We start from the raw sequence: 25,665 nt of genomic DNA on the forward strand, positions 1-25,665 counted from the left end.
GAGTGTATACTCTTTGTTAAAAAGAAATGATCATATATATATATATATATATATATATATATATATATATATATATATATAAAATGAAAATTACAATTGAATTTACCAAAATGATCCAAGATGGTAAAATTAAAGTAAATTATAAATATTAATTCTTTAATATTTATAAAATTATCTCAGCCAGATATAAAAGCTCGATAAAACCAAATAGGAAATAGAGCTTATAATATCACTTTTTTCTTAATCATATTCCCTCTGCTTCACTTTTTTTGTTTTCAGGTAAGATCTTTTGACTTATTTGTTGTTTCATCAAATACTTCTGCATGCAAAATCCGATCCCGCATTTTGCTAATTCCTACCCTCTGATGAGAAGGAAAGTATTTCTTTGAAACTCCGCGGATTAAGGACTATCCATTTATCTAGTGTTTCCTTTTCAGATTAAATATGTTTTTAACTCATTTCAAAGTGTTTTTTAACATATTTCATTAACTGTTTGCTCATATATATATATATATATATATATATATATATAGTCATCCACATACAGTACTGTTTCGCTGTTTCACAGCTCATCAGTGCGGCTAGACAGGCAACTACCTCAAGCCAGGATTGAAACCCGACCGTTTGTACGGCAGTCAAGGCTCCTAACCATTACGCTATTGGCGGCTGCTTGAACGAGTAGTGAGTTTAACAATGTTTTGATATCTGATATATATATATATATTAAAAGTATTGTGTTTGAATTTGTTCTGTGTTTTGCAGTCTTGTAAAAAAAAACAATAAAGTAAAAAGAATAACGACAATATTGAAATATTTAAATAATTTTCAATTATAAAATATTTATTTACAAAATAACGTGAATTTCCCAAATTTTCGAGGTATGCTTCTTTGTCAAGGGAGAATATCCTATTCATACACAATATTTATCCTATTCAGGAACATTCTAATCCTTCGTCTTTGTCCATGCTTATGGTATTATACATTTATTAACATCCTTCTATTTCATTCCCTCTTATATACACTGGAACGAAGGCGGCCCAACAAAAATAAAGTTGTTTAAAATGTTTTTGATTGAAATTTGTGATACCATTGAAAATAAGAACAGTAGTCCAAATAATACACCTATAAGACTTGTTTATTTATTTGCTTTTTTTTTTTTTACAAAAAGCAAATGTTTGGTTATGCATTTATAAATTATTTTATTATTGGACGCCCCAACCCCTCAAAATAAAACCCTATAATTTATAGATTATGAAACTTGATATGAATAGATACAGTGTTACTTGCTATGCTGTGTGGCTATTGCTTAAATATTAGAATGTAAACCTTTAAAACGAAAAAAAAAAAAAAAAGAAAAAAACAATCATTAGAGATTCAACTCATTTTATGTTATTTAAAGAAAAATAAATACAAGATGTATCTATAAAATATTTTTTGTGTCTATTCTAATCTATCTTTTGATGCTTTTAAAAGAATGTTTAAAAGTTAGATCTAAGTAGCATTTAAGCTGGCAACACAGATTTTTATTTTTTTTATTTATTTTGACTAACCAGCTTTCAATTATTATTGTTGCCTCGTGTTATTTGCTGTAGACTAACGTACTTCGCTATAATTTATTTAACAAAATAGTTAACTCGACTCGGTCGTTTCCTAATATGGAGAGATCAAGTTAAGGGAAATAACTCTTAATTATTTAATAAGAGTTATCGGTACTTACTTGATATTTTTAAAACCTCTTTTTATTGACATTTTTATTTTTCTTATTTACATTTTATTTCGTTCAGTAAATTGTTATGACGTGACCCAGCGTCGTTTACCCCCCCCCATGAAAATCTCCTTTTTTTCGTAATACGTTTAAACAGCCTTTATGAAAGAAGAAATTACAAAAAAAAAAAAAAAATAAAAAAAAAATAAAAATAAAATAACATTTAACCTTTTAGAGTGGGGGCGGGGAAATCACTTTTCTATATAAATTTAACGTAAAATGAGCACCATTTTAGGCTACATAGCGTTCAACGAGACATGTCATCCTTAGCATTTTTTCAAGTTTGGCGATTGATGGGGTGCGAGCAGGGGGGTAAACATAACAGATTCAAATTTTTTGCGATTGAACATAGCGACGGTGAATTATTCAGTGACAGATTGGGAAAGCGGTGAAATGGCAGTAGTAGCTGAATCGACGTAATCGTGGTGACAGCGTGAACAACATGTGCGCGCAACGAATGGAAACATTGCAAGGTGGGCAAACAGATTTGGTTGCTATGGTAACCAACAACTAATCAGAAAAAAAACGTCTCTCCATTCCTTACATATTCTGAGAACTTTTGAACACCAGTAATTTTATTATAACTTTTGTTTTACTGAACGAAAATTGAAATTTTTTTTTTTTTTTTTCAAAATAAAGCTGATAAGGTGACCTATGAACTGTAAAAATTGTTTGAAATTTGGTCGCAAAATGAGTGAGCGGTGAAGCAGTTATATATGAGTAAAACTAACACTTAACCATATATTCAAACACTACCATGTTTGAATGATATACTAGATTTTTAGTCCGTTAAAGACGGACAAACGTTATAGTCGGATGACTGTGGATGAGTGCTTTAAGGCAAACTTCTAGAATATATGTGATATTGTCGTGACTTGTTTTTATTAATCCCTAACAGATCAGCTTAATAGTTTCAGAGAAAAAGTCGAACAGACAGACGGATAGACAGACTGACAAAGAGAAATACAATATATATATACATATATATATATATATATATATATATATATATATATATATATATATATGAGGTTGTGGGCGGTTTTGACACTGCCTTAATAACAAACAGGTTCTGTTATTTTGTTCCATCAGCTCTTCCACCTTAAACAAAACTAGATGTTAAATTTATTTTTAGACCCTTTTGAACCTATTGAACATAATATAATCTTTATTTCTGGTCTTACGGATTCTGTCAATTGCTAATCAGATATAGACTTATATCTGATCTTCTAACACAGGACCATATCAAATTACTGGCTCCATTTATTTTTCTGTCTAGCTTATTGCTGTTTCACTAACTAAACTAGTCCATATGATCAGCTAATATGCTCACGTGACTTTGTCGGCTATTTGATTAAATTCCCTAGTCAAACAGTTGATTATTTGAGATATCCACTGGAGATAATCCAAAGGCGTTTATCTCAAGGTAATATTGAATATTACTTTCCTCAAACAGGTTAGTCCCAGTATGATTTTCCCATTTAGTGAAGTACTAATTTTTTCAAACAAAGAAAATATCTCTTGGATGGTCGGACTCTGGCCAGAGATATATTCAGCTCTCTATGCCTTTCTCCTCCTTCTTTTGGCCAAGAATTTGTCACCTACAACATCTGCCGTTCATATGCACTGCTAAAACATACTGTGCAGTGCATATATACAGTGTAGCTGTTAAATCAATCAGTCTAGTCTGCAGCTACACCCTGATTATTGCCCTCTACCAGCCCAAGACTGAATTCATTAATAAACGTCTCTTAATCCGACCAATATTTTGCAAGCAATCTTTTTTTTCATGACAAACTGTCCTTTTCAGGACAAGTTACAAACTACAACACTTGCGATCTTATGTGTCCTTTTCAGGACAAGCTATCGTTGTAGTATAATTTCTTTATCAGTTTTTGGAACTGTTTTTCAACTAGAGTGTGACGTCAACACTCGACCTTTAGACCAGATAGTGTACAACAACGTTCCTGCAATGCCGGCAACAGGCTTTAATCATTTTTTAATAAAATCGTTATTTTGATATTAGTGAGAGTGCATAAAAGTGGTGAGAAATTATTAATTGTTTTGGGGAATTGCTTTTATCCTGGAACGGTTTTTCTTCAAGTTATTTTAAAAATGAAAATAAAAATATAATATTAAGAGTAGAAACGAAATTATTGATTTTAATAAATTAAATTTGAAAAAAAAAAAAAAAAACAGAATTGTGCAATAAAATGATTTTCTTACATCCATTGGTCGAAATTCTACTCTCCAACCAATGTTAGAGTTTGGAGGTGGAGGCTTGAACCTTAAAAATTGCCAATTAGTCGACTGGATATTCTACAATGAAGAATTAAAGATATTTAACAAAGAAGAAGGATAAAAAAACATTGTATGAATCCAAACCGGATTTCCATATGAGAAAACAAAAACCATTAGATTCAAGTCCACCAGAGAATTACGGGATCCACTGGGGAGAGGGTGCTTTTCTCATCAACTAAGGAAAATAAAATAAAATAAATAAAATAAAATAAAGTAAAAATATACAAAAACATAATGAAATCAGATAAATAAAATAAAATAAAATAAATAATGTAAAATAAATAAAATAAAATGAATAAAATAAAATAAATAATATAAAATAAATAAAATAAAATAAATAAAATAAAGTAAAGTAAAAGTATACAAAAATAGAATGAAATAAGATAAAATTAATAAATAAAATAAAATTAAATTAAAAATATGCAAAATAAAATGAAATAAGATAAAAAATAAAATAATATGGATAAAATAAAATAAAGTAAAATTATACAAAAATACAATGAAATAAGATAAAATAAATAAAATAAAATAAATAATATAAAATGAATAAAACAAAATAAAGTCAAAATATACAAAAATAGAATGAAATAAGATTAAATAAAATAAAATAAATAAAATAAAATAAAGTAAAAATATACAAAAATAGAATGAAATAAAATAAAATGAATAAAATAAAATGAATAAAATAAAATAAAGTAAAAATATACAAAAATAGAATGAAATAAGATTAAAAAAAAATAAAATAAATAAAATAAAATAAAGTCAAAATATACAAAAATAAAATGAAATAAGATTAAAAAAAAATAAAATAAATAAAATAAAATAAAGTAAAAATATACAAAAATAAAATGAAATACGATAAAATAAAATTAATAAAATAAAATAAAATAAAAATATACAAAAATCAAAATATTAAATGTCTATCATTGATCATCATCTATCAGCCGTCATTGAAAAGTGGAAGAACATTCTAATGGCTACTTGTCAAGCTCTGATAAACTCATGCCCAGGAGAGTAAAGGCAGTTCTGGATAATAATGGTGGCCGCACAAAATATCGACAATTGGCATAGTGCATGTTAATATTAACAACTTTCCATAAGGGATGTACTCATTTTTGTTGGCAGGTGTTTAGCTTTTAATGGTTACAGTTTGACTTATTTTGAGGGGGAAATAAATCAGCTCTGTTATAAAAGTTGCAGACAGACCACTTTTCGTTGTGTCGTAGTGTCATTTTGTCAATTTTGTTGTCCCATAAAGAGATACTTAAATATCTGCAGAAATATGAGGAGTGTACTACCTTTTGTGATACACTGTATATATATATAAGTGATCTCGTCTGTCTGTGTTAGGAACGGTCTCTACCAAACTCCTCTATTTTTGTCTACAGACCTGAAACTTCATATATAGTGGATTTGGACCTGTGGAATAAATTAAATTTGTTTTTTAGCTGGTAAAAATAGCTGCTAAGGAGTCAAAATTGAAAAAAAAATGGAGCTTATCAGTTGTAAGTCGATTAAACGTGTATCTTTTACATATGTGCAAATATACATGTATACGTTTAACAACGTTATATTTTTTTAAACTTTTTATATGTGTAAAGGCGTGGCTCAGAGGGTAACAATGATGGTAGAGAGCTATATGTTTTGGTTTCAATTCTAAATAGCACCCGAGTTATATATATTTTTATTTTTACTTTTGGAATCATTACTATATATTAGGTAGAATATAATAATCAACAGAAAATTGGCTCTAAAAATGATAATACGAAATCTGTATGAATTAAAATATCAGATTTAAGTGTATTGTAAGACCGGGCAACCCCGAGCAGTCTGCTAGTAATTAAAATAATCTTACCTCAAAAAGGTCTGTATCTTTGCTACCGTCCCGCTGCAAATTTTCAGAAAGTAAATAAACTGGGTCGCGAATGAAGAGATAGGCAATGTGTTTCGCAAACAAATCCTCAACACCTGCAAACATTAAAAGTCAAATCATGAAATGGTTTTCTTGCAATATTTTTGGTATCATAAACAGGGTAAAATAATGAAATACCAAAGTCTTACATATGACATGAAAAGAAACTGGAATTTTAGGAAGATCTCCATTATTCCAGTAATTATAGGAGCAACTAGATTCATAAAATAGAATTTCAAAAACTACCCAGAAAATATACCTGGTGAACCAAGTGCAAGAGAGATTAAAACAATTGCACTTAAAGGGATGGTTAAAATCTTAAAAAGATCTCTCGGTTGCAATGTATGAAATAACAGATTAATGTCTAGCATTTGGTAGGATGCCCCATCCCCAACTTGAACAAACTGATAAGAAATTAAAAAAAAAATAATTATAATAATATGAACAACTATTTTTAATAATGCATGTGCAGGGATGAAATATTACAGCAATGGGACAATGATAGATGATGTGGACCTATAAGATTATAGGCTCTGCTTTGGACCCTGTCACAGTGGGAGAGACTAGTAGTTTGTGCATCCGCCCAAATATGGCAACAATACTTCACACATGGGCGAATGATGACTTTGTAGCGATAATACAACACTAGCACGTGAGAGAAGTATTTTTTGCATCAGACTTAGCAGTATCTTCTATGTATTTGTTCCAATTCACATTACCTATGAATGTTAAGTGTTTGAATGTTGGACTCTCAGGTAGATTACTATCAGCCATAGTAATTGGTGGTTAGAAAGGTTTCATGTAATTGTTAAAGGAAAGGAGTTTTGTCTTAGTAGCATTAAATGTAACTATCCATTTTTGGCCCCATTCCATTACAGACGAAAAGTAGTTTTCTAAGAATTAGGACATTGCTCTGTATATGTGTACGTTTGTTTTGCTCACATGTTGAGAATAGAGCATGGTGTCATCAGCAAATATACCCACTAGTGTTGGGATGGAAAGGGAAAATTTTGTGCCTATTTTCTGATGCCAAAAACGATTCTTTTAATTATTTTTGTTTAAAATTTAATTTTCAATTGCCGATACTAATGATAAAATGCTAAATACTTATCGATTTTAAACACACAGTAATACTAAAGTCTTTAGATACTCCCCCCCCCCACCAAAATATATTTTTACGTTTGCAAAAATATATGCATATATTACATAGGTTTTTACAGTAATCTATCTATCTATCTATCTATCCATCTATCTATCTATCTATCTATCTATAAAAGTGAACGTGTGTGTGTGTGTGTGTGTGTGTGTGTGTGTGTGTGTGTGTGTGTGTGTGTGTGTGCACATTTTCCTACACAATAACTGTCAATTTTAAGTCTACAGACTCGAAATTTGATATACAAGGTACAGAGATTTGGGAAAATCTTTGTGATCGGTTTTCAGCCAGAAATTTGACTGTTAAGGGGTCAAAGTTCAATGATTTGACCTTTGAGAACTCTACCAAACTCCTCCGACAATTTTGGGTATAAACACTTGAAATTTTAGATATGGGTTCCTTGGACATGGATCTAACTTAACAACTTGATCTGAGCTCCAAACAATAAATGTTAAAAAAAAAATTTGACCTCTGCGGTCTCTACCAAATTACTCAGACAATTTCTGGTCTAAACACATGAAATTTTACATAAAGGGTATTCAGAGATAGGGCAAGCTTTTTAACCGATTTGGGTCGAAAATTTTTAGTTACCAATATATAATGTATGTATGTAATATCTTCACCTTTATTGGGCACTTTTCAATAGGGAGGGGGAGTCGCTTTTTTTACCGATATTTTTGAAAGTCATCCTCTCCTTTCGATTGTCTAGCCTTAATTTAAGCCTACGTCACTTCCGCTTTGGTGATGGTCCTAACAGCAAAGACGTCAGGTTTTTACCCCGTTCTTTTCCTCCTTTGCGGTACAGGTTCGAGCCTGCCTTCCTACTACCACTTTTTTTTTTTTTTGCTCAAAATACACATCCAAACACCCGGGCAACACCGGGCTGGAATGCTAGTATATCTATAAAAGTGAACGTGTGTGTGTGTGTGTGTGTACAATTCCCTACACAATAACTTTCTCAATTTTAAGTCTACAGACTCGAAATTTGATATACAGGTTACTGAGATTTGGGAAAATCTTTGACCCCTTAACAGCCAAATTTCTGGCCGAAAACGAATTACAAACCCATATCTAAAATTTCAAGTATTTAGACCTAAAATTGTTGGAGGAATTTGGTAGAGCTCTCAAAGGTCAAATTGTTGAATTTGGACCCCTTAACAGCCAAATTTCTAGCCGAAAACGAATTACAAAGTTCAGCGATTTGACCTTTGAGAGCTTTACCAAATTCCTCCGACAATTTTGGGTCTAAATACTTGAAATTTTAGATATGGGTTCCTTGGACATGGATCTAACATAATAACTTGATTTGAGCCCAAAACAATAAATGTTAAGGGGTCATAATAGGGGTCAAAGATAAAAACAATTGACCTCTGCAGTCTCTACCAAATTACTTAGACAATTTCTAAACATTTGAAATTTTACATAAAAGGTATTCAAACACAGGGCAAGCTTGTTAATTGGTTTATGTCGAAAATTTTTAGTTACCAATATATAAATGTATGTTTGCATGTCTTCCTAAAACCTTTGACAGAGGCGACGGATTTTTACAAGATCAGTATCAATTTGAAGTTTAACCTTTTTTTTTTTTTTTTTTTACATGGGGGTCACCACTTCTCAAGGCCTGAGGCCACTCAGGGATAAGGGTTATTTTGCGTGTACAGTAATCAATGAGATAGTATTGTAGTAATCATTAGTATTAGGGGTTTTGATAGAGTGTCTTACGTAAGGGGCCGGTTTGTCAGGAATTTGTTTATGTTGGATTTGAAGACATCCAAGTTGTAGTCAGGTGGGAAACAGGCGAACGGAAGAGTTCCACAATCGTGCACTTCTGAGAAAGAAGCTCTGCTCATGGAATCTACATTTGGATTTAGGCACAGATAAAGAGTGGGGAAAATTATTGACAGTTGTTTCAGCCAGACGGGTGTTTATCGTGAAAAATTGGTGAGGGAGGACGAGAGAGTGCAGCTCAGACGACCACTTGCCATGGAAATAACGATAAAACAAAGACAGGCTCGCAACGTCTCTTCTGTGGGAGAGAGGTTGCAGGGTAGAGAAAAGGGCACCCCTCACCAAACCACGAAGTCTATTTTGTACTCTGTCAAGGCAGGATAGGCTGTTTTTAGCAGCTCCTGCCCAGATGCGGCAGCAGTACTCCATCCTTGGACGTACTTGGCTTTTATACAGATAGAGAATTGCATCATTAGTGAGATATCTTCTGGAGCGGTAGAAGGATCCCACCATTTTCCCAGCGTCCCTGGCAACAGATTTGATGTACGTGTTCCATTTCAGATCAGGAGTAAAGGTCAAACCCAGAAGCTTGTCAAAACATGGAGCCTTCCCAAGGCGAGAGCCATCCATTTCAATTGATGCCAGATGGGGATAAGAGCGTTGATGATGTAAAGATAGAAGCTTGGTTTTGGATGCATTAAAAGTGACCAGCCACCTCTTCCCCCATTGTACTACGCGCTCAAGATTAGAGGAGAGAGAATCAGAGAGAACTTTGTCATTTACAGCCTTTGATGTGTTGCCATAGATTGTTGTGTCATCAGTATAGATGTCAACGAATGATTTAAGTATGTGTTTTATGGAGATCATTGATGTAGATCAGGAAGAGAGTTGGGCCCAGGATAGACCCCTGGGGGACTCCAGCATTAATACTGTGGGCCTCTGATTTCTGCCCATCAACCACTACTCTTATAAACCTATCAGAGAGAAATGATTTAATGATTCAGAAAACATTTCCAGTAATACCGTAGCTGGAAATCTTGTGTAGTAGGCCCTTATGCCATACCCTATTGAAGGCCTTCGATATGTCAAGAGCAATTGCCCTGGAAAGGAAACCTTTGTCAAGAGATTCACTAATCCTATGAGATATTACCGTTAGCACATCTGCTGTAGATCTTGCAGAGCGGAAACCATATTGTATGTCACTAAGAAGGTTGTTTCTGTTGAGGTGGTTGACTACTTCTTTATTTAATATGGATTCCAGCAACTTACTCATGACACGCAGGAGACTTATTGGTCTGTACTGAGAGGGAGATGACTTTTCACCTGAGTTCTTAAATACAGGACATACTGATGAGGCTTTCAGACGACAAATATAAAAAATGGCTAAAATTATTAATATCTTTACCTTCAATTGGGCACTTTTCTACGGGGGGGGGGTCGCTTTTTTCGCCGATATTTTCGAAAGTCATCCTCTCTTTTCGATTGTCTAGCCTTAATTAAAACCTACGTCACTTCCTGTTTGGCGGTGGTCAGCAAAGACGTCAGGTTTTTTCCCCGTTATTTTCCTCTTTTGTGGTATAGGTTCGAGTCTGCCTTCCTACTACCACTTTTTTTTTTTGCTCAACATACACCCCCAAACACCCGGGCAACGCCAGGCACCCATGCTAATCTGAAATAAAAAGAAAAAACAAACAAAAAAAACAAAAACAAAAAAAAAACAAAAAAACAAAAACAAAACGAAACGCCAAACAAAAATTAACTCGTACCTAAATATTTAGAGATTTAAGAAGAATCGGAATCAGTTATTGCTTCAGAATCAAGAATTTAGGAGGAGATCAGTACTTGTATCAGAATTAGTTAAGATATTAGAATCATTCCACCACTAATACCCATCTTCGACACAATTGTATCAATGATGCTGTTCATGAAAATCGGGAATAATATCTAAGGATCGACCCCGGGGACACAACAGTATTAATATCATAATGTTTAGATGTACAGCCATTAAGCACGACCTGGTATTTTCTTTTGGAGGTATACTGGCAGATAATTTTCGGTTTATTATATAAGGCATGTACTACATTGACAGTATTGGGAGATAATTAAAGTTATGCCATGTATCAGATGAGTTGAAATTGTGAGTTTCAAATTGTGGGTCGGTATTATAGTCTGAATCTAGTATGAAATCGCTGTAAATGCTAGGATTGCGCTATCAACTGTAAACTTATTGTCCAGTTGTTTCCTTTTTTTTTTTCTTTTTTTTTTTTTAAATTCTATGATGAATGGAAAAGTGATGTCTTAATCTCAATGTTTGTGCAATAAACGATTCAGCTTTATATGTAGAGAAGATACTAGTTGTAGATAATTATGAGTCTTTTTACTCGTGTTAGTTTATTCAGCCCATCACGACTATTAGTCTTTTGGGGAAAATAGAAACGCTTCTAAAAGACAAATAAATAACTGGATTTTTGTCGTTAAAATTAAATTGGTTTTACTGGAATCACATATACACAAAAACAATGTCGATTCGTTTTGTAACTAATATAGAGGGGAGATAAAACTTTCAGGTAAAAATAAGAATTATCCCCCTTGTATTATTTGCGTAATTATTTGAAATTGTTTGCCAGCAAAAAGATCGTTTCAGATGACCATTTATTTATTTATTTATTTATTTATTTATTTATTTATTAAACGAACTGAAGTGAAAGGCATTTTGGTACTATAAAAAAAATATTAAGAAAGAAAAAAATACATGGCGGAAGGAGAAAAAAGACAAACTGGCTAGACAGAATGAAATATCGATATGTCAATGCAATAATAACTAACCCTAACCCTAACTTCTGGCTAACATAAAGTAAGAAGTGTTCACGGCCTTCGGGACCAAGATTCCAGTGTAGTTTTGCTACACTTCACCTTTTCTGTCCTCGGTTAGTGGACGAGAAATCCTTCATGACCGAGAATTTTTATTTTTGTTCCTATCCAGAGTGCTGTTTTTAGGGAGCTGGATTTTCTCCATATTACAAACCGACCTTGTGACTAACTATGCCCTCGTGGGGAGGCAGGTAAATAGGAACATAAAGAAGAAATAAAAGAAAGAAAGAAGAAAATATGTTACCAGCATTCTTCAGCTGTTCAAAAATTTCTTTGTCATAATTGAATTCAATATCATTGTAACGTCGTCCCATTTCCGAGAGGTAATTGTTGATTGAATCCCAGCGACTCTTGTTTATCAAGAACTGACCGTTTTTCAATGGCTGAATTGAGAGACAAATTTGATTAAGCAATTTGAAAAAAAAAAAAAAACAAACAAAAAAAAACAATCCCGATACAGTTAGTGAAAAAAAAAAAAAAGAAAAAAAAGCATAATATATTATCAAGAGTTATGGCAGCTGGTTTATTTGTAGACTCTTAATTGCAAATTATGAAAATTTGAAAATTACATTAAACATCAGGTTAATTGGTAAATGCAAAGAAATTCAGAAAAAAATGTCTATAAAACAAGGTAGTCAAAACAGTCATTTTTTATTTCGCCCAAAACTATCAAAACTCATTTCGTTCCTATCTTTTTTTTGCAATTTTTAATTACCACGTGACGTCAACATCAGACGACCATGTTGGCTGATCAACCTACGAAAAGCCATATAGCTGCGAAAAAAGGGGGGGGGGGTTAATGGGGTGATAATTTAATTCGCCAGAATTCTTGAAAACTCGTACCAGAGAAGTGGTTTTTAAACAGTCAGGAAAGCAAATTCGTTAAGGCGAACTAGTTAGAGAGAACTGGAGCGAACTCAGCAGAGCTTATTTTTTAAACAGCAACAGCATGGATGATCGAGTCCACTTGCTTTTGTGATGTCTAGTAGTACGTATCAATGTTTTCAGCGTTGTATATTATATTTCAAGTAATTTAGGTGACTAAAATAGTATGTATCAATGTTTTCAGCGTTGTATAATATATTTCAAGTAATTTAGGTGACTAAAATAGTATGTATCAATGTTTTCAGCGTTGTATAATATATTTCAAGTAATTTAGGTGACTAAAATAGTATGTATCAATGTTTTCAGCGTTGTATATTATATTTCAAGTAATTTAGGTGACTAAAATAGTATGTATCAATGTTTTCAGCGTTGTATAATATATTTCAAGTAATTTAGGTGACTAAAATAGTACGTATCAATGTTTTCAGCGTTGTATAATATATTTCAAGTAATTTAGGTGACTAAAATAGTATGTATCAATGTTTTCAGCGTTGTATAATATATTTCAAGTAATTTAGGTGACTAAAATAGTACGTATCAATGTTTTCAGCGTTGTATAATATATTTCAAGTAATTTAGGTGACTAAAATAGTATGTATCAATGTTTTCAGCGTTGTATAATATATTTCAAGTAATTTAGGTGACTAAAATAGTATGTATCAATGTTTTCAGCGTTGTATAATATATTTCAAGTAATTTAGGTGACTAAAATAGTATGTATCAATGTTTTCAGCGTTGTATAATATATTTCAAGTAATTAAGGTGACTAAAATAGTATGTATCAATGTTTTCAGCGTTGTATAATATATTTCAAGTAATTTAGGTGACTAAAATAGTACGTATCAATGTTTTCAGCGTTGTACAATATATTTCAAGTAATTTAGGTGACTAAAATAGTACGTATCAATGTTTTCAGCGTTGTATAATATATTTCAAGTAATTTAGGTGACTAAAATAGTACGTATCAATGTTTTCAGCGTTGTACAATATATTTCAAGTAATTTAGGTGACTAAAATAGTACGTATCAATGTTTTCAGCGTTGTATAATATATTTCAAGTAATTTAGGTGACTAAAATAGTACGTATCAATGTTTTCAGCGTTGTACAATATATTTCAAGTAATTTAGGTGACTAAAATAGTACGTATCAATGTTTTCAGCGTTGTACAATATATTTCAAGTAATTTAGGTGACTAAAATAGTACGTATCAATGTTTTCAGCGTTGTATAATATATTTCAAGTAATTTAGGTGACTAAAATAGTACGTATCAATGTTTTCAGCGTTGTACAATATATTTCAAGTAATTTAGGTGACTAAAATAGTACGTATCAATGTTTTCAGCGTTGTATAATATATTTCAAGTAATTTAGGTGACTAAAATAGTACGTATCAATGTTTTCAGCGTTGTACAATATATTTCAAGTAATTTAGGTGACTAAAATAGTACGTATCAATGTTTTCAGCGTTGTACAATATATTTCAAGTAATTTAGGTGACTAAAATAGTACGTATCAATGTTTTCAGCGTTGTACAATATATTTCAAGTAATTTAAGTGACTAAAATAGTACGTATCAATGTTTTCAGCGTTGTACAATATATTTCAAGTAATTTAGGTGACTAAAATAGTACGTATCAATGTTTTCAGCGTTGTACAATATATTTCAAGTAATTTAGGTGACTAAAATAGTACGTATCAATGTTTTCAGCGTTGTATAATATATTTCAAGTAATTTAGGTGACTAAAATAGTACGTATCAATTTTTTCAGCGTTGTACAATATATTTCAAGTAATTTAGGTGACTAAAATAGTATGTATCAATGTTTTCAGCGTTGTATAATATATTTCAAGTAATTTAGGTGACTAAAATAGTATGTATCAATTTTTTCAGCGTTGTATAATATATTTCAAGTAATTTAGGTGACTAAAATAGTACGTATCAATTTTTTCAGCGTTGTATAATATATTTCAAGTAATTTAGGTGACTAAAATAGTACGTATCAATGTTTTCAGCGTTGCACAATATATTTCAAGTAATTTAGGTGACTAAAATAGTACGTATCAATGTTTTCAGCGTTGTATATTATATTTCAAGTAATTTAGGTGACTAAAATAGTATGTATCAATTTTTTCAGCGTTGTATAATATATTTCAAGTAATTTAGGTGACTAAAATAGTACGTATCAATGTTTTCAGCGTTGTATAATATATTTCAAGTAATTTAGGTGACTAAAATAGTACGTATCAATGTTTTCAGCGTTGTATAATATATTTCAAGTAATTTAGGTGACTAAAATAGTACGTATCAATTTTTTCAGCGTTGTATAATATATTTCAAGTAATTTAGGTGACTAAAATAGTATGTATCAATGTTTTCAGCGTTGTATAATATATTTCAAGTAATTTAGGTGACTAAAATAGTAGGTATCAATTTTTTCAGCGTTGTATAATATATTTCAAGTAATTTAGGTGACTAAAATAGTACGTATCAATGTTTTCAGCGTTGTATAATATATTTCAAGTAATTTAGGTGACTAAAATAGTACGTATCAATGTTTTCAGCGTTGTATAATATATTTCAAGTAATTTAGGTGACTAAAATAGTATGTATCAATGTTTTCAGCGTTGTATAATATATTTCAAGTAATTAAGGTGACTAAAATAGTATGTATCAATGTTTTCAGCGTTGTATAATATATTTCAAGTAATTTAGGTGACTAAAATAGTATGTATCAATGTTTTCAGCGTTGTATAATATATTTCAAGTAATTTAGGTGACTAAAATAGTACGTATCAATGTTTTCAGCGTTGTATAATATATTTCAAGTAATTTAGGTGACTAAAATAGTACGTATCAATTTTTTCAGCGTTGTATAATATATTTCAAGTAATTAAGGTGACTAAAATAGTATGTATCAATGTTTTCAGCGTTGTATAATATATTTCAAGTAATTTAGGTGACTAAAATAGTATGTATCAATGTTTTCAGCGTTGTATAATATATTTCAAGTAATTTAGGTGACTAAAATAGTACGTATCAATGTTTTCAGCGTTGTACAATATATTTCAAGTAATTTAGGTGACTAAAATAGTATGTATCAATGTTTTCAGCGTTGTATAATATATTTCAAGTAATTTAGGTGACTAAAATAGTACGTATCAATGTTTTCAGCGTTGTATAATATATTTCAAGTAATTTAGGTGACTAAAATAGTACGTATCAATGTTTTCAGCGTTGTATAATATATTTCAAGTAATTTAGGTGACTAAAATAGTATGTATCAATGTTTTCAGCGTTGTATAATATATTTCAAGTAATTTAGGTGACTAAAATAGTACGTATCAATGTTTTCAGCGTTGTATAATATATTTCAAGTAATTTAGGTGACTAAAATAGTATGTATCAATGTTTTCAGCGTTGTATAATATATTTCAAGTAATTTAGGTGACTAAAATAGTGCGTATCAATGTCTTCGTGTTGTATATTATATTTCAAGTAATTTAGGTGACTAAAGCAGTGCGTATCAATGTTTTCGTGTTGTATATTATATTTCAAGTAATTTAGGTGACTAAAATAGTGCGTATCAATGTCTTCGTGTTGTATATTATATTTCAAGTAATTTAGGTGACTAAAATAGTGCGTATCAATGTTTTCGTGTTGTATATTATATTTCAAGTAATTTAGGTGACTAAAATAGTGCGTATCAATGTTTTCGTGTTGTATATTATATTTCAAGTAATTTAGGTGACTAAAATAGTGCGTATCAATGTCTTCGTGTTGTATATTATATTTCAAGTAATTTAGGTGACTAAAATAGTGCGTATCAATGTTTTCGTGTTGTATATTATATTTCAAGTAATTTAGGTGACTAAAATAGTGCGTATCAATGTTTTCGTGTTGTATAACATATTTCAAGTAATTTAGGTGACTAAAATAGTGCGTATCAATGTTTTCGTGTTGTATATTATATTTCAAGTAATTTAGGTGACTAAAATAGTGCGTATCAATGTTTTCGTGTTGTATATTATATTTCAAGTAATTTAGGTGACTAAAATAGTGCGTATCAATGTTTTCGTGTTGTATATTATATTTCAAGTAATTTAGGTGACTAAAATAGTGCGTATCAATGTCTTCTTGTTGTATATTATATTTCAAGTAATTTAGGTGACTAAAATAGTGCGTATCAATGTTTTCGTGTTGTATAACATATTTCAAGTAATTTAGGTGACTAAAATAGTGCGTATCAATGTTTTCGTGTTGTATATTATATTTCAAGTAATTTAGGTGACTAAAATAGTGCGTATCAATGTTTTCGTGTTGTATATTATATTTCAAGTAATTTAGGTGACTAAAATAGTGCGTATCAATGTTTTCGTGTTGTATATTATATTTCAAGTAATTTAGGTGACTAAAATAGTGCGTATCAATGTCTTCGTGTTGTATAATATATTTCAAGTAATTTAGGTGACTAAAATAGTGCGTATCAATGTTTTCGTGTTGTATATTATATTTCAAGTAATTTAGGTGACTAAAATAGTGCGTATCAATGTTTTCGTGTTGTATAACATATTTCAAGTAATTTAGGTGACTAAAATAGTGCGTATCAATGTTTTCGTGTTGTATATTATATTTCAAGTAATTTAGGTGACTAAAATAGTGCGTATCAATGTTTTCGTGTTGTATATTATATTTCAAGTAATTTAGGTGACTAAAATAGTGCGTATCAATGTTTTCGTGTTGTATATTATATTTCAAGTAATTTGGGTGACTAAATAGTACGTTGTATATCAAGTTTTTCGTGTTGTATATAATATTTCAAGTAATTTAGGTGACTAAAATAGTACGTATCAATGTTTTAGCTGTTGTATATTATATTTCAAGTAATTTACGTGACTAAAATAGTACGTATCTAGGTTTAGCTGTTGTATATTATATTTCAAGTAACTTACGTTACTAAAATAGTACTTATCAATGTTGTTGGTGTTGTATATTATATTTTAGGAATTTAGGTGACTAAAATAGTACGTATAACTGCTTCGGCTGTTGTATATTATATTTCAAGTTGTGTCCTATTTTTCAATTAATTTACGTGACTAAAATAGTATGTATCAAGGTTTTAGCTAGTAATTGTCTGTATTTTTGAGATGAGGTGTTTTCATTGATTGAGATTGTCGGACTGACTTCCTCATCTTGGTTGTTATTGTCACAACGTTTCGGCCGTTTTGCCCTCCGGCCTTCGTTAGGTGAACCGTTTGTTAGGAGTCTCGAACCACACCCTTTATTATTATTACGGGGGTACCGTGTTCGGACTCCAGCTAGGCTTTGGGACATAGTTGCTGATTCTCTGTTTTCAATGTTACTTTTTCACTGCCTTCGTTCAGGATTGAACTCAGCAATTTTGGGTAACTGTAAACTTTGATACAACGTCTAGGACCACTCGGCCATATGTCACTAATCCTGAACGAAGGCAGTGAAAAAGCAACTATGTCCCAAAGCCTAGCTGGAGTCCGAACACGGTACCCCTGTAATAATAACAAAGGGTTGGGTTCGAGACTCCTAACAAACGGTTCACCTGACGAAGGCCGGAGGGCAAAACGGCCGAAACGTTGTGACAATAACAACCAAGATGAGGAAGTGAGTCCGACAATCTCAATCAAGGTTTTAGCTGTTGTATGTTATATTTCAAGTAATTTACGTGACTAAAATAGTATGTATCAATTTTTTAGCTGTTGTATATTATATTTCAAGTACTTTGCGTGATTATACTAGTACGTATCAATGTGTTAGTTGGTGTATATCGTATTTGAAATAATTTACGTGACTAAAATAGTACATATCAATGCTTAAGCTGTTGTATATTATATTTCAAGTAATTTAGGTGACTAAAATAGTACGTATAAATGTTTTAGCTGTTGTATATTGTATTTCAAGCAACTAACGTGACTAAAATAGTACGTATCAATGGTTTAGCTTCGGTATATTATATTTCAAGTAATTTCCGTGACTAAAATAGTACGTATCAATGTTTTAGCTGTTGTATCTTTTATTTCTAGTAATTTACGTGACTAAAATAGTTGGTACCACTGTTTAAGCTGTTTATATAGTGTTTAACGTAATGTACGTGACGGAAATAGTACGTATCAATGTTTTAATTGTTGTATATTATGTTACAAGTAATTTACGTGACTAAAATAGTACGTATCAATGTTTTAATTGTTGTATATCGTATTTCAGTAATTTACGTGACTGAAATAGTATGTATCAATGTTTTAGCTGTTGTATATTATGTTTCAAGTAATTTACGTAACTAAAATTTTGCGTATCAATGGATGAGCTTTAGTTTTATATCGTATTTCAATTAATTTACATAACTAATATAGTAGGTATCAATGTTTTATCAGTATCAGTGGGTATCAATGTTTTAGCTGTTGTATTTGAAATAATTTAGGTGACTAAAATAGTAAGCACAATTTTAGCTGTTGTATATATATTTTAAGTAATTTATGTGACGAAAATAGTACGTACGAATGTTTTACGTGTTGTATATTATATTTCAATAATTTACGTGACTAAAATAGTACTTATCTATGTTTTAGTTGTTGTATATCGTATTTCAAGTAATTTACATGACTAAAATAATACGTATCAATGTTTTAGTTGTTGTATATCGTATTTCAGTAATTTACGTGACTAAAATAGTACGGAGCAATGTTTTAGCTGTTGTATATTATATTTCAAATAATTTACGTGACTAAAATAGGAAATATCTATGTTTTAGTTGTTGTATATCGTATTTTAAGTAATTTACGTGACTAAAATAGTATGTATCAATGTTTTAGTTGTTGTATATTGTATTTCAAGTAATTTACGTGACTAAAATAGTACGTATCAATGTTTTAGTTGTTGTATATTATATTTCAAGTAATTAACGGGACTAAAATAGTACGTATCAATGTTTTAGTTGTCGTATATTATATTTCAAGTAATTTTCGTCACTAAAATAGTATGTATAAATGTTTAAGTTGTTGTATATCGTATTTCGGTAATTTACTTGACTAAAATAGTATGTATCAATGTTTTAGCTGTTGTATATTATATTTCAAGTAATTTACGTGACTAAAATAGTATGTATCAATGTTTTAGTTGTTGTATATCGTATTTCAAGTTATTTACGTGACTAAAATAGTACGTATAAATTATTCAGCTTTTTTATGTCGTAGTTCAAGTTATTTACGTGACTAAAATGAATGTTCCAGTTTTTTGTATATCGTATTTCAAGTAATTTACGTGACTAAAATAGTACGTATAAATGTTTTAGTTGTTGTATATCGTATTTTAAGTAATTTACGTGACTAAAATAGTATGTATCAATGTTTTAGTTGTTGTATATCAAATTTCAAGTAATTTATGTGACGAAAATAGTATGTATCAATGTTTTAGTTGTTGTAGATCGTATTTAAGTATTTTACGTGACTAAAATAGTACGTATCAATGTTTTAGTTTTTGTATATCGTAGTTCAATAATTTACGTGACTAAAATAGTACGTATCAATGTTTTAGTTGTTGTATATCGTATTTCAGTAATTTACGTGACTAAAATAGTACGTATCAATGTTTTACTTGTTGTATATCGCATTTCAAGAATTCCACGTGACTAAAATAGTACGTATCAATGTTTTAGTTGGTTTATATCGTCTTTCAGGAATTTACGTTACTAAAATAGCACGTATCACTGTTTTAGCTGTTGTATATTATATTTAAAGTAGTATACGTGACTAAATAGTACGTATCAATGTTTAAGCTGTTGTATATCGTATTTCAGTAATTTACGTGACTGAAATAGTACGTATCAATGCTTTAGTTTGTTTATATCGTCTTACAGTAATTTACGTGACTAAAATAGTACGTATCAATGTTTTAGTGATTGTTTATCGTATTTCAAGTAATTTACGTGACTAAAATAGTACCTATCACTGTTTTAGTTGTTGTATATCGTATTTCAAGTAATTTACGTGACTAAAATAGTACGTATCAATGTTTTAGTTGTGGTATACCGTATTTCCAGTACTTTACGTTACTAAAATAGTACGTATCAATGTTTTAGTTGTTGTATATCGTATTTCAGTAATTTACGTGACTAAAATAGAACGTATCAATGTTTTAGTTGTTGTATATCCCATTTCAGTAATTTACGTGACTAACGTAGTACGTAACAATGTTTCAGTTGTTGTATATCGTATTTCAAGACATTTACGTGACTAAAATAGTACCTATCAATGTTTTAGTTGTTGTATATCGTATTTCAGTAATTTACGTGACTAAAATAGTACATATCAATGTTTCAGTGGTTATATATCGTATTTCAAGTAATTAACGTGACTAAAATAATACGTATAAATGTTTTAGTTGTTGTAAATCGTATTTCAAGTAATTTACGTGACTAAAATAGTTTGTATAAATGTTTTGGTTGTTGTATATTTTATTTATTTGTAGTGTACGTGATTAAAATAGTACGTATCAATGTTTTAGTTGTATATTATATTGCAAGTAATTTACGTGACTAAAATAGTACGTATCAATGTTTTAGTTGTTGTATATCGTATTTCAGTAATTTACGTGACTAAAATAGTACCTATAAATGTCTTAGTTGTTGTTTATCGTATCTAAGTAATTAACGTGACTAAGATAGTATTATCAATGTTTTAGTTGTTGTATATCGTATTTAAAGTAATTAATGTGACTAAAATAGTCTGTATCAATGTTTTAGTTGCTGTATATCGTATTTCAAGTAATTTATGTGACTAAAATAGTACGTATCAATGTTATAGTGGTTGTATATCGTATGTCAGTAATTTACGTGACTACAATAGTACGTATCAATATTTTAGTTGTTGTATATCGTATTTCAGTAATTTACGTGATTAAAATAGTACGTATCAATGTTTTAATTGTTGTATATCGTATTTCAAATAATTTACATGATTAAAAAAGTACATATCAATGTTTTACTTGTTGTGTAACGTATTTCAGTATTTTATATGACTAAAATAGTACGTATCAATGTTTTAGTTGTTGTATATCGTATTTCAAGTAATTTACGTGACTAAAATAGTACGTATCAATGTTTTAGTTGTTGTATATCGTATTTCAGTATTTTATGTGACTAACATAGTACGTGTCAATGTTTTAGTTGTTGTATATTATATTTCAAGAAATTTACGTGACTAAAATAGTACGTATCAATGTTTTAGTTGTTGTATATCGTATTTCAGTAATTTACGTGACTAAAATAGTACGTATCAATATTTCATTGTTGTAGATCGTATTTCAAGTAATTTACGTCACTAAAATAGAACGTATCAATGTTTTAGTTGTTGTATATCGTATTTCAGTATTTTATGTGACTAACATAGTACTATCAATGTTTTAGTTGTTGTATATTATATTTCAAGAAATTTACGTGACTAAAATAGTACATATCAATGTTTTAGTTGTTGTATAGCGTATTTAAGTAATTTACCTGACTTAAATTGTATGTATCAATGTTTTAGTTGCTGTATATTATAAATTTATATGACTAAAATAGTACTATCAATGTTTTAGTTGTTGTATATCGTATGCCAAGTAATTTAAGTGACTAAAATAGTACGTATCAATGTTTTAGTTGTTGTATATCGTATTTCAGTATTTTATGTGACTAAAATAGTACCTATCAATGTTTTAGTTGTTGTATATCGTATTTCAAGTACTTTAAGTGACTAAAATAGAATGTATCAATGTTTTAGTTGTTGTATATCATATTTCAGTAATTTACACGACTAAAATAGTACGGATCAATGTTTTAGCTGTTGTATATTATATTTCAAGTAGTTTACGTGACTAAAATAGTATGTATCAATGTTTTAGTTGTTGTATTTAATATTTCAAGTAATTTACGTGACTAAAACAGTACGTATCAATGTTTTAGTTGTTGTACATCGTATTTCAGTAATTTACGTCACTAAAATAGTACGTATCACTGTGTTAGCCGTTGTATATTATATTTCAAGTAGTTTACGGGATTAAATAGTATGTATCAATATTTAAGCTGTTGTATATCGTATTTCAGTAATTTACGTGACTAAAATAGTACATATCAATGTTTTAAGTATTGTATATTATATTTCAAGTAATTTACGTGACTAAAATAGTACACATCAATGTTTTGGTGGTTGTATATCGTATTTCAAGTAATCTACGTGACTAAAATAGTATGTATCAATGTTTTAGCTGTTGTATATTATATTTCAAGTAATTTACGTTACTAAAATAGGACATATCAATGTTTTAGTTGTTGTATATCGAATTTCAAGTAATTTATGTGACTAAAATAGTACGTATCAATGTTTTAGTTGTTGTAGATCGTATTTTAGTATTTTACGGGACTAAAATACTACGTATCAATAATTTAGATGTTGTATATCGTAGTTCAGAAATTTACGTGACTAAAATAGTACGTATCAATGTTTTAGTTGTTGTATATCGTATTTCAGTAATTTACGTGACTAAAATAGTATATATGAATGTTTTACTTGTTGTATAGCGCATTTCAAGAATTTTACGTGACTAAAACAGTACGTATCAATGTTTTAGTTGTTGTATATCGTATTTCAGTAATTTACGCGACTAAAATAGAACGTATCAATGTTTTAGTTGTTGTATGTCGCCTTTCAAGTAATTTACGTGAACAAAATAGTACGTATCAATATTTTAGTTGTTGTATATCGTATTTCAGTAATTTACGGGACTAAAATAGTACGTATCAATGTTTTACTTGTTGTATATTATATTTCAAGTCATTTAGGTGACTAAAATAGTACGTATCAATGTTTTAGTTGTCGTATATTATATTTCAAGTAATTTACGTTACTAAAATGGTAAGCGTCAATGTTTTACTTTTTGTATCTCGTATTTCAGTAATTTACGTGACTAAAATAGTACATATCAATATTTTAGTTGTTGTATATCGTATTTCAGTAATTTACGTGAGTAAAATAGTACGTATAAATGTGTTAGTTGTTGTATATCGTATTTCAGTAATTTACATGACTAAAAAAGAACATATCTATGTTTTAGTTGTTGTATATCGTATTTAAAGTAATTTACCTGACTTGAATTGTATGTATCAATGTTTTAGTTGCTGTATATTATAAATTTATATGACTAAAATAGTACGTATCAATGTTTTAGTTGTTGTATATCGTATTTCAAGTAATTTACGTGACTAAAATAGTACGTATCAATGTTTTAGTTGTTGTATATCGTATTTCAGTATTTTATGTGATTAAATAGTACGTATCAATGTTTTAGTTGTTGTATATCGTATTTCAAGTAATTTACGTGACTAAAACATTACGTATCAATGTTTTAGTTGTTTTATATCGTATTTCAGTAATTTACGTGACTAAAATAGTACGTATCAATGTTTCAGTTGTAGTATATCGTAGTTCAAGTAATTTACGTGACTAAAATAGTACGTATCAATGTTTAAGTTGTTGTATATCGTATTTCAGTAATTTACGTGAGTAAAAAAGTACGTATCAATGTTTTCCTTGTTGTATATCGTATTTCAAGTAATTTACGTGAATAAATAGTTCATATCAATGTTTTAGTTGCTGTATATTATATTTCAAGAAATTTACGTGACTAAAATAGTACATATCAATGTTTTAGTTGTTGTATGTCGTACGTAAAGTAATTTACCTCACTTAAATTGTATGTATCAATGTTTTAGTTGCTGTATATTATATTTCAAGTAATTAACGTGACTAAAATAGTACGTATCAATGTTTTAGTTGTTTTATATCGTATTTCAGTAATTTACGTGACTAAAATAGTACGTATCAATATATTAGTTGTTGTATATCGTATTTCAGTAATTTACGTGACTATAATAGTACGTATCAATGTTTTAGTTGTTGTATATCGTCTTTAAGTAATTTACATGACTAAAATTGTACATATCAATGTTTTAGCTGTTGTATATTATATTTAAAGAAGTTTACGTGACTAAAATAGTACGTATCAATGTTTTAGTTGTTGTATATCGTATTGCAGTAATTTACGTGACTACAATAGCACGTATCAATGCTTTAGTTTGTTTAAATCGTGTGTCAGTAATTTAACTGACTAAAATAGTACGCATCTATGTTTTACTTGTTGTATATCGTATTTTAAGTAATTTACGTGACTAAAATAGTACGTATGAATGTTTTAGTTGTTGTATATCGTATTTCAGTAATTTACATGATTAAATAATACATATCTATGTTTTAGTTGTTGTATATCGTATTTAAAGTAATTTACGTAACTAAAATAGTACGTATCAATGTTTTAGTGGTTGTATATCGTATTTCAGTGTTTTATGTTACTAAAATCGTACGTGTCAATATTTCAGTTGTTGTATATCTTATTTCAAGTAATTTACGTGACTAAAATAGTAGGTATCAATGTTTTAGTTGTTGTATAATGTATTTCAGTAATTTACGTATATATATTTAAATATATTATATTTCAAGCAATTTACGTGACTAAAATAGTACATATCAATGTTTTAGTTGTTGTATATCGTATTTAAAGTAATTTACCTGACTTAAATTGTATGTATCAATGTTTTAGTTGCTGTATATTATATTTAACTAATTTACGTTACTAAAACAGTATGTATCAATGTTTTAGTTGTATATCGTATTTCAAGTAATTTACGTGACTAAAATAGTACGTATCAATTTTTTAGTTGCTGTATGTTGTATTTCAAGTAATTTACGTTACTAAAATGGTAAGCATCAATGTTTTAGTTGTTGTATGTCGTATTTCAGTATTTTACGTGACTAAAATAGTACGTATCAATGTTTTAGTTGTTGTATATCGTATTTCAGTAATTTACGTGACTAAAATAGTACGTATCAATGTTTTAGTTGTTGTATATCGTATTTCAGTAATTTACGTGACTAAAATAGTACGTATCAATGTTTTAGTTGTTTCATATCGTATTTCAGTAATTTACGTT

The 25,665-nt window shown here is 29.6% G+C and overlaps 1 protein-coding gene across 1 annotated transcript in view; it reads right to left on the bottom strand.

The window, feature by feature from the left end:
* Positions 1-25,665, bottom strand: part of LOC145294126 (glutamate--cysteine ligase catalytic subunit-like) — a 178,851-nt gene that overhangs the window by 54,446 nt on the left and 98,740 nt on the right. The window contains exons 9-11 of the mRNA XM_080141230.1: positions 11,975-12,113; positions 5,922-6,034; positions 3,992-4,084 (exon numbers count right to left, since the gene is read on the bottom strand). Of these exons, the coding sequence (XP_079997356.1) occupies positions 3,992-4,084; positions 5,922-6,034; positions 11,975-12,113 (345 nt within the window). The remainder of the gene's footprint in view (positions 1-3,991; positions 4,085-5,921; positions 6,035-11,974; positions 12,114-25,665) is intronic.

This window comes from Euprymna scolopes, chromosome 15, assembly GCF_053919585.1.
Source record: "Euprymna scolopes isolate OS-2025 chromosome 15, ASM5391958v1, whole genome shotgun sequence".
In the NCBI taxonomy this organism is placed as follows: Eukaryota; Metazoa; Mollusca; class Cephalopoda; order Sepiida; family Sepiolidae; genus Euprymna; species Euprymna scolopes.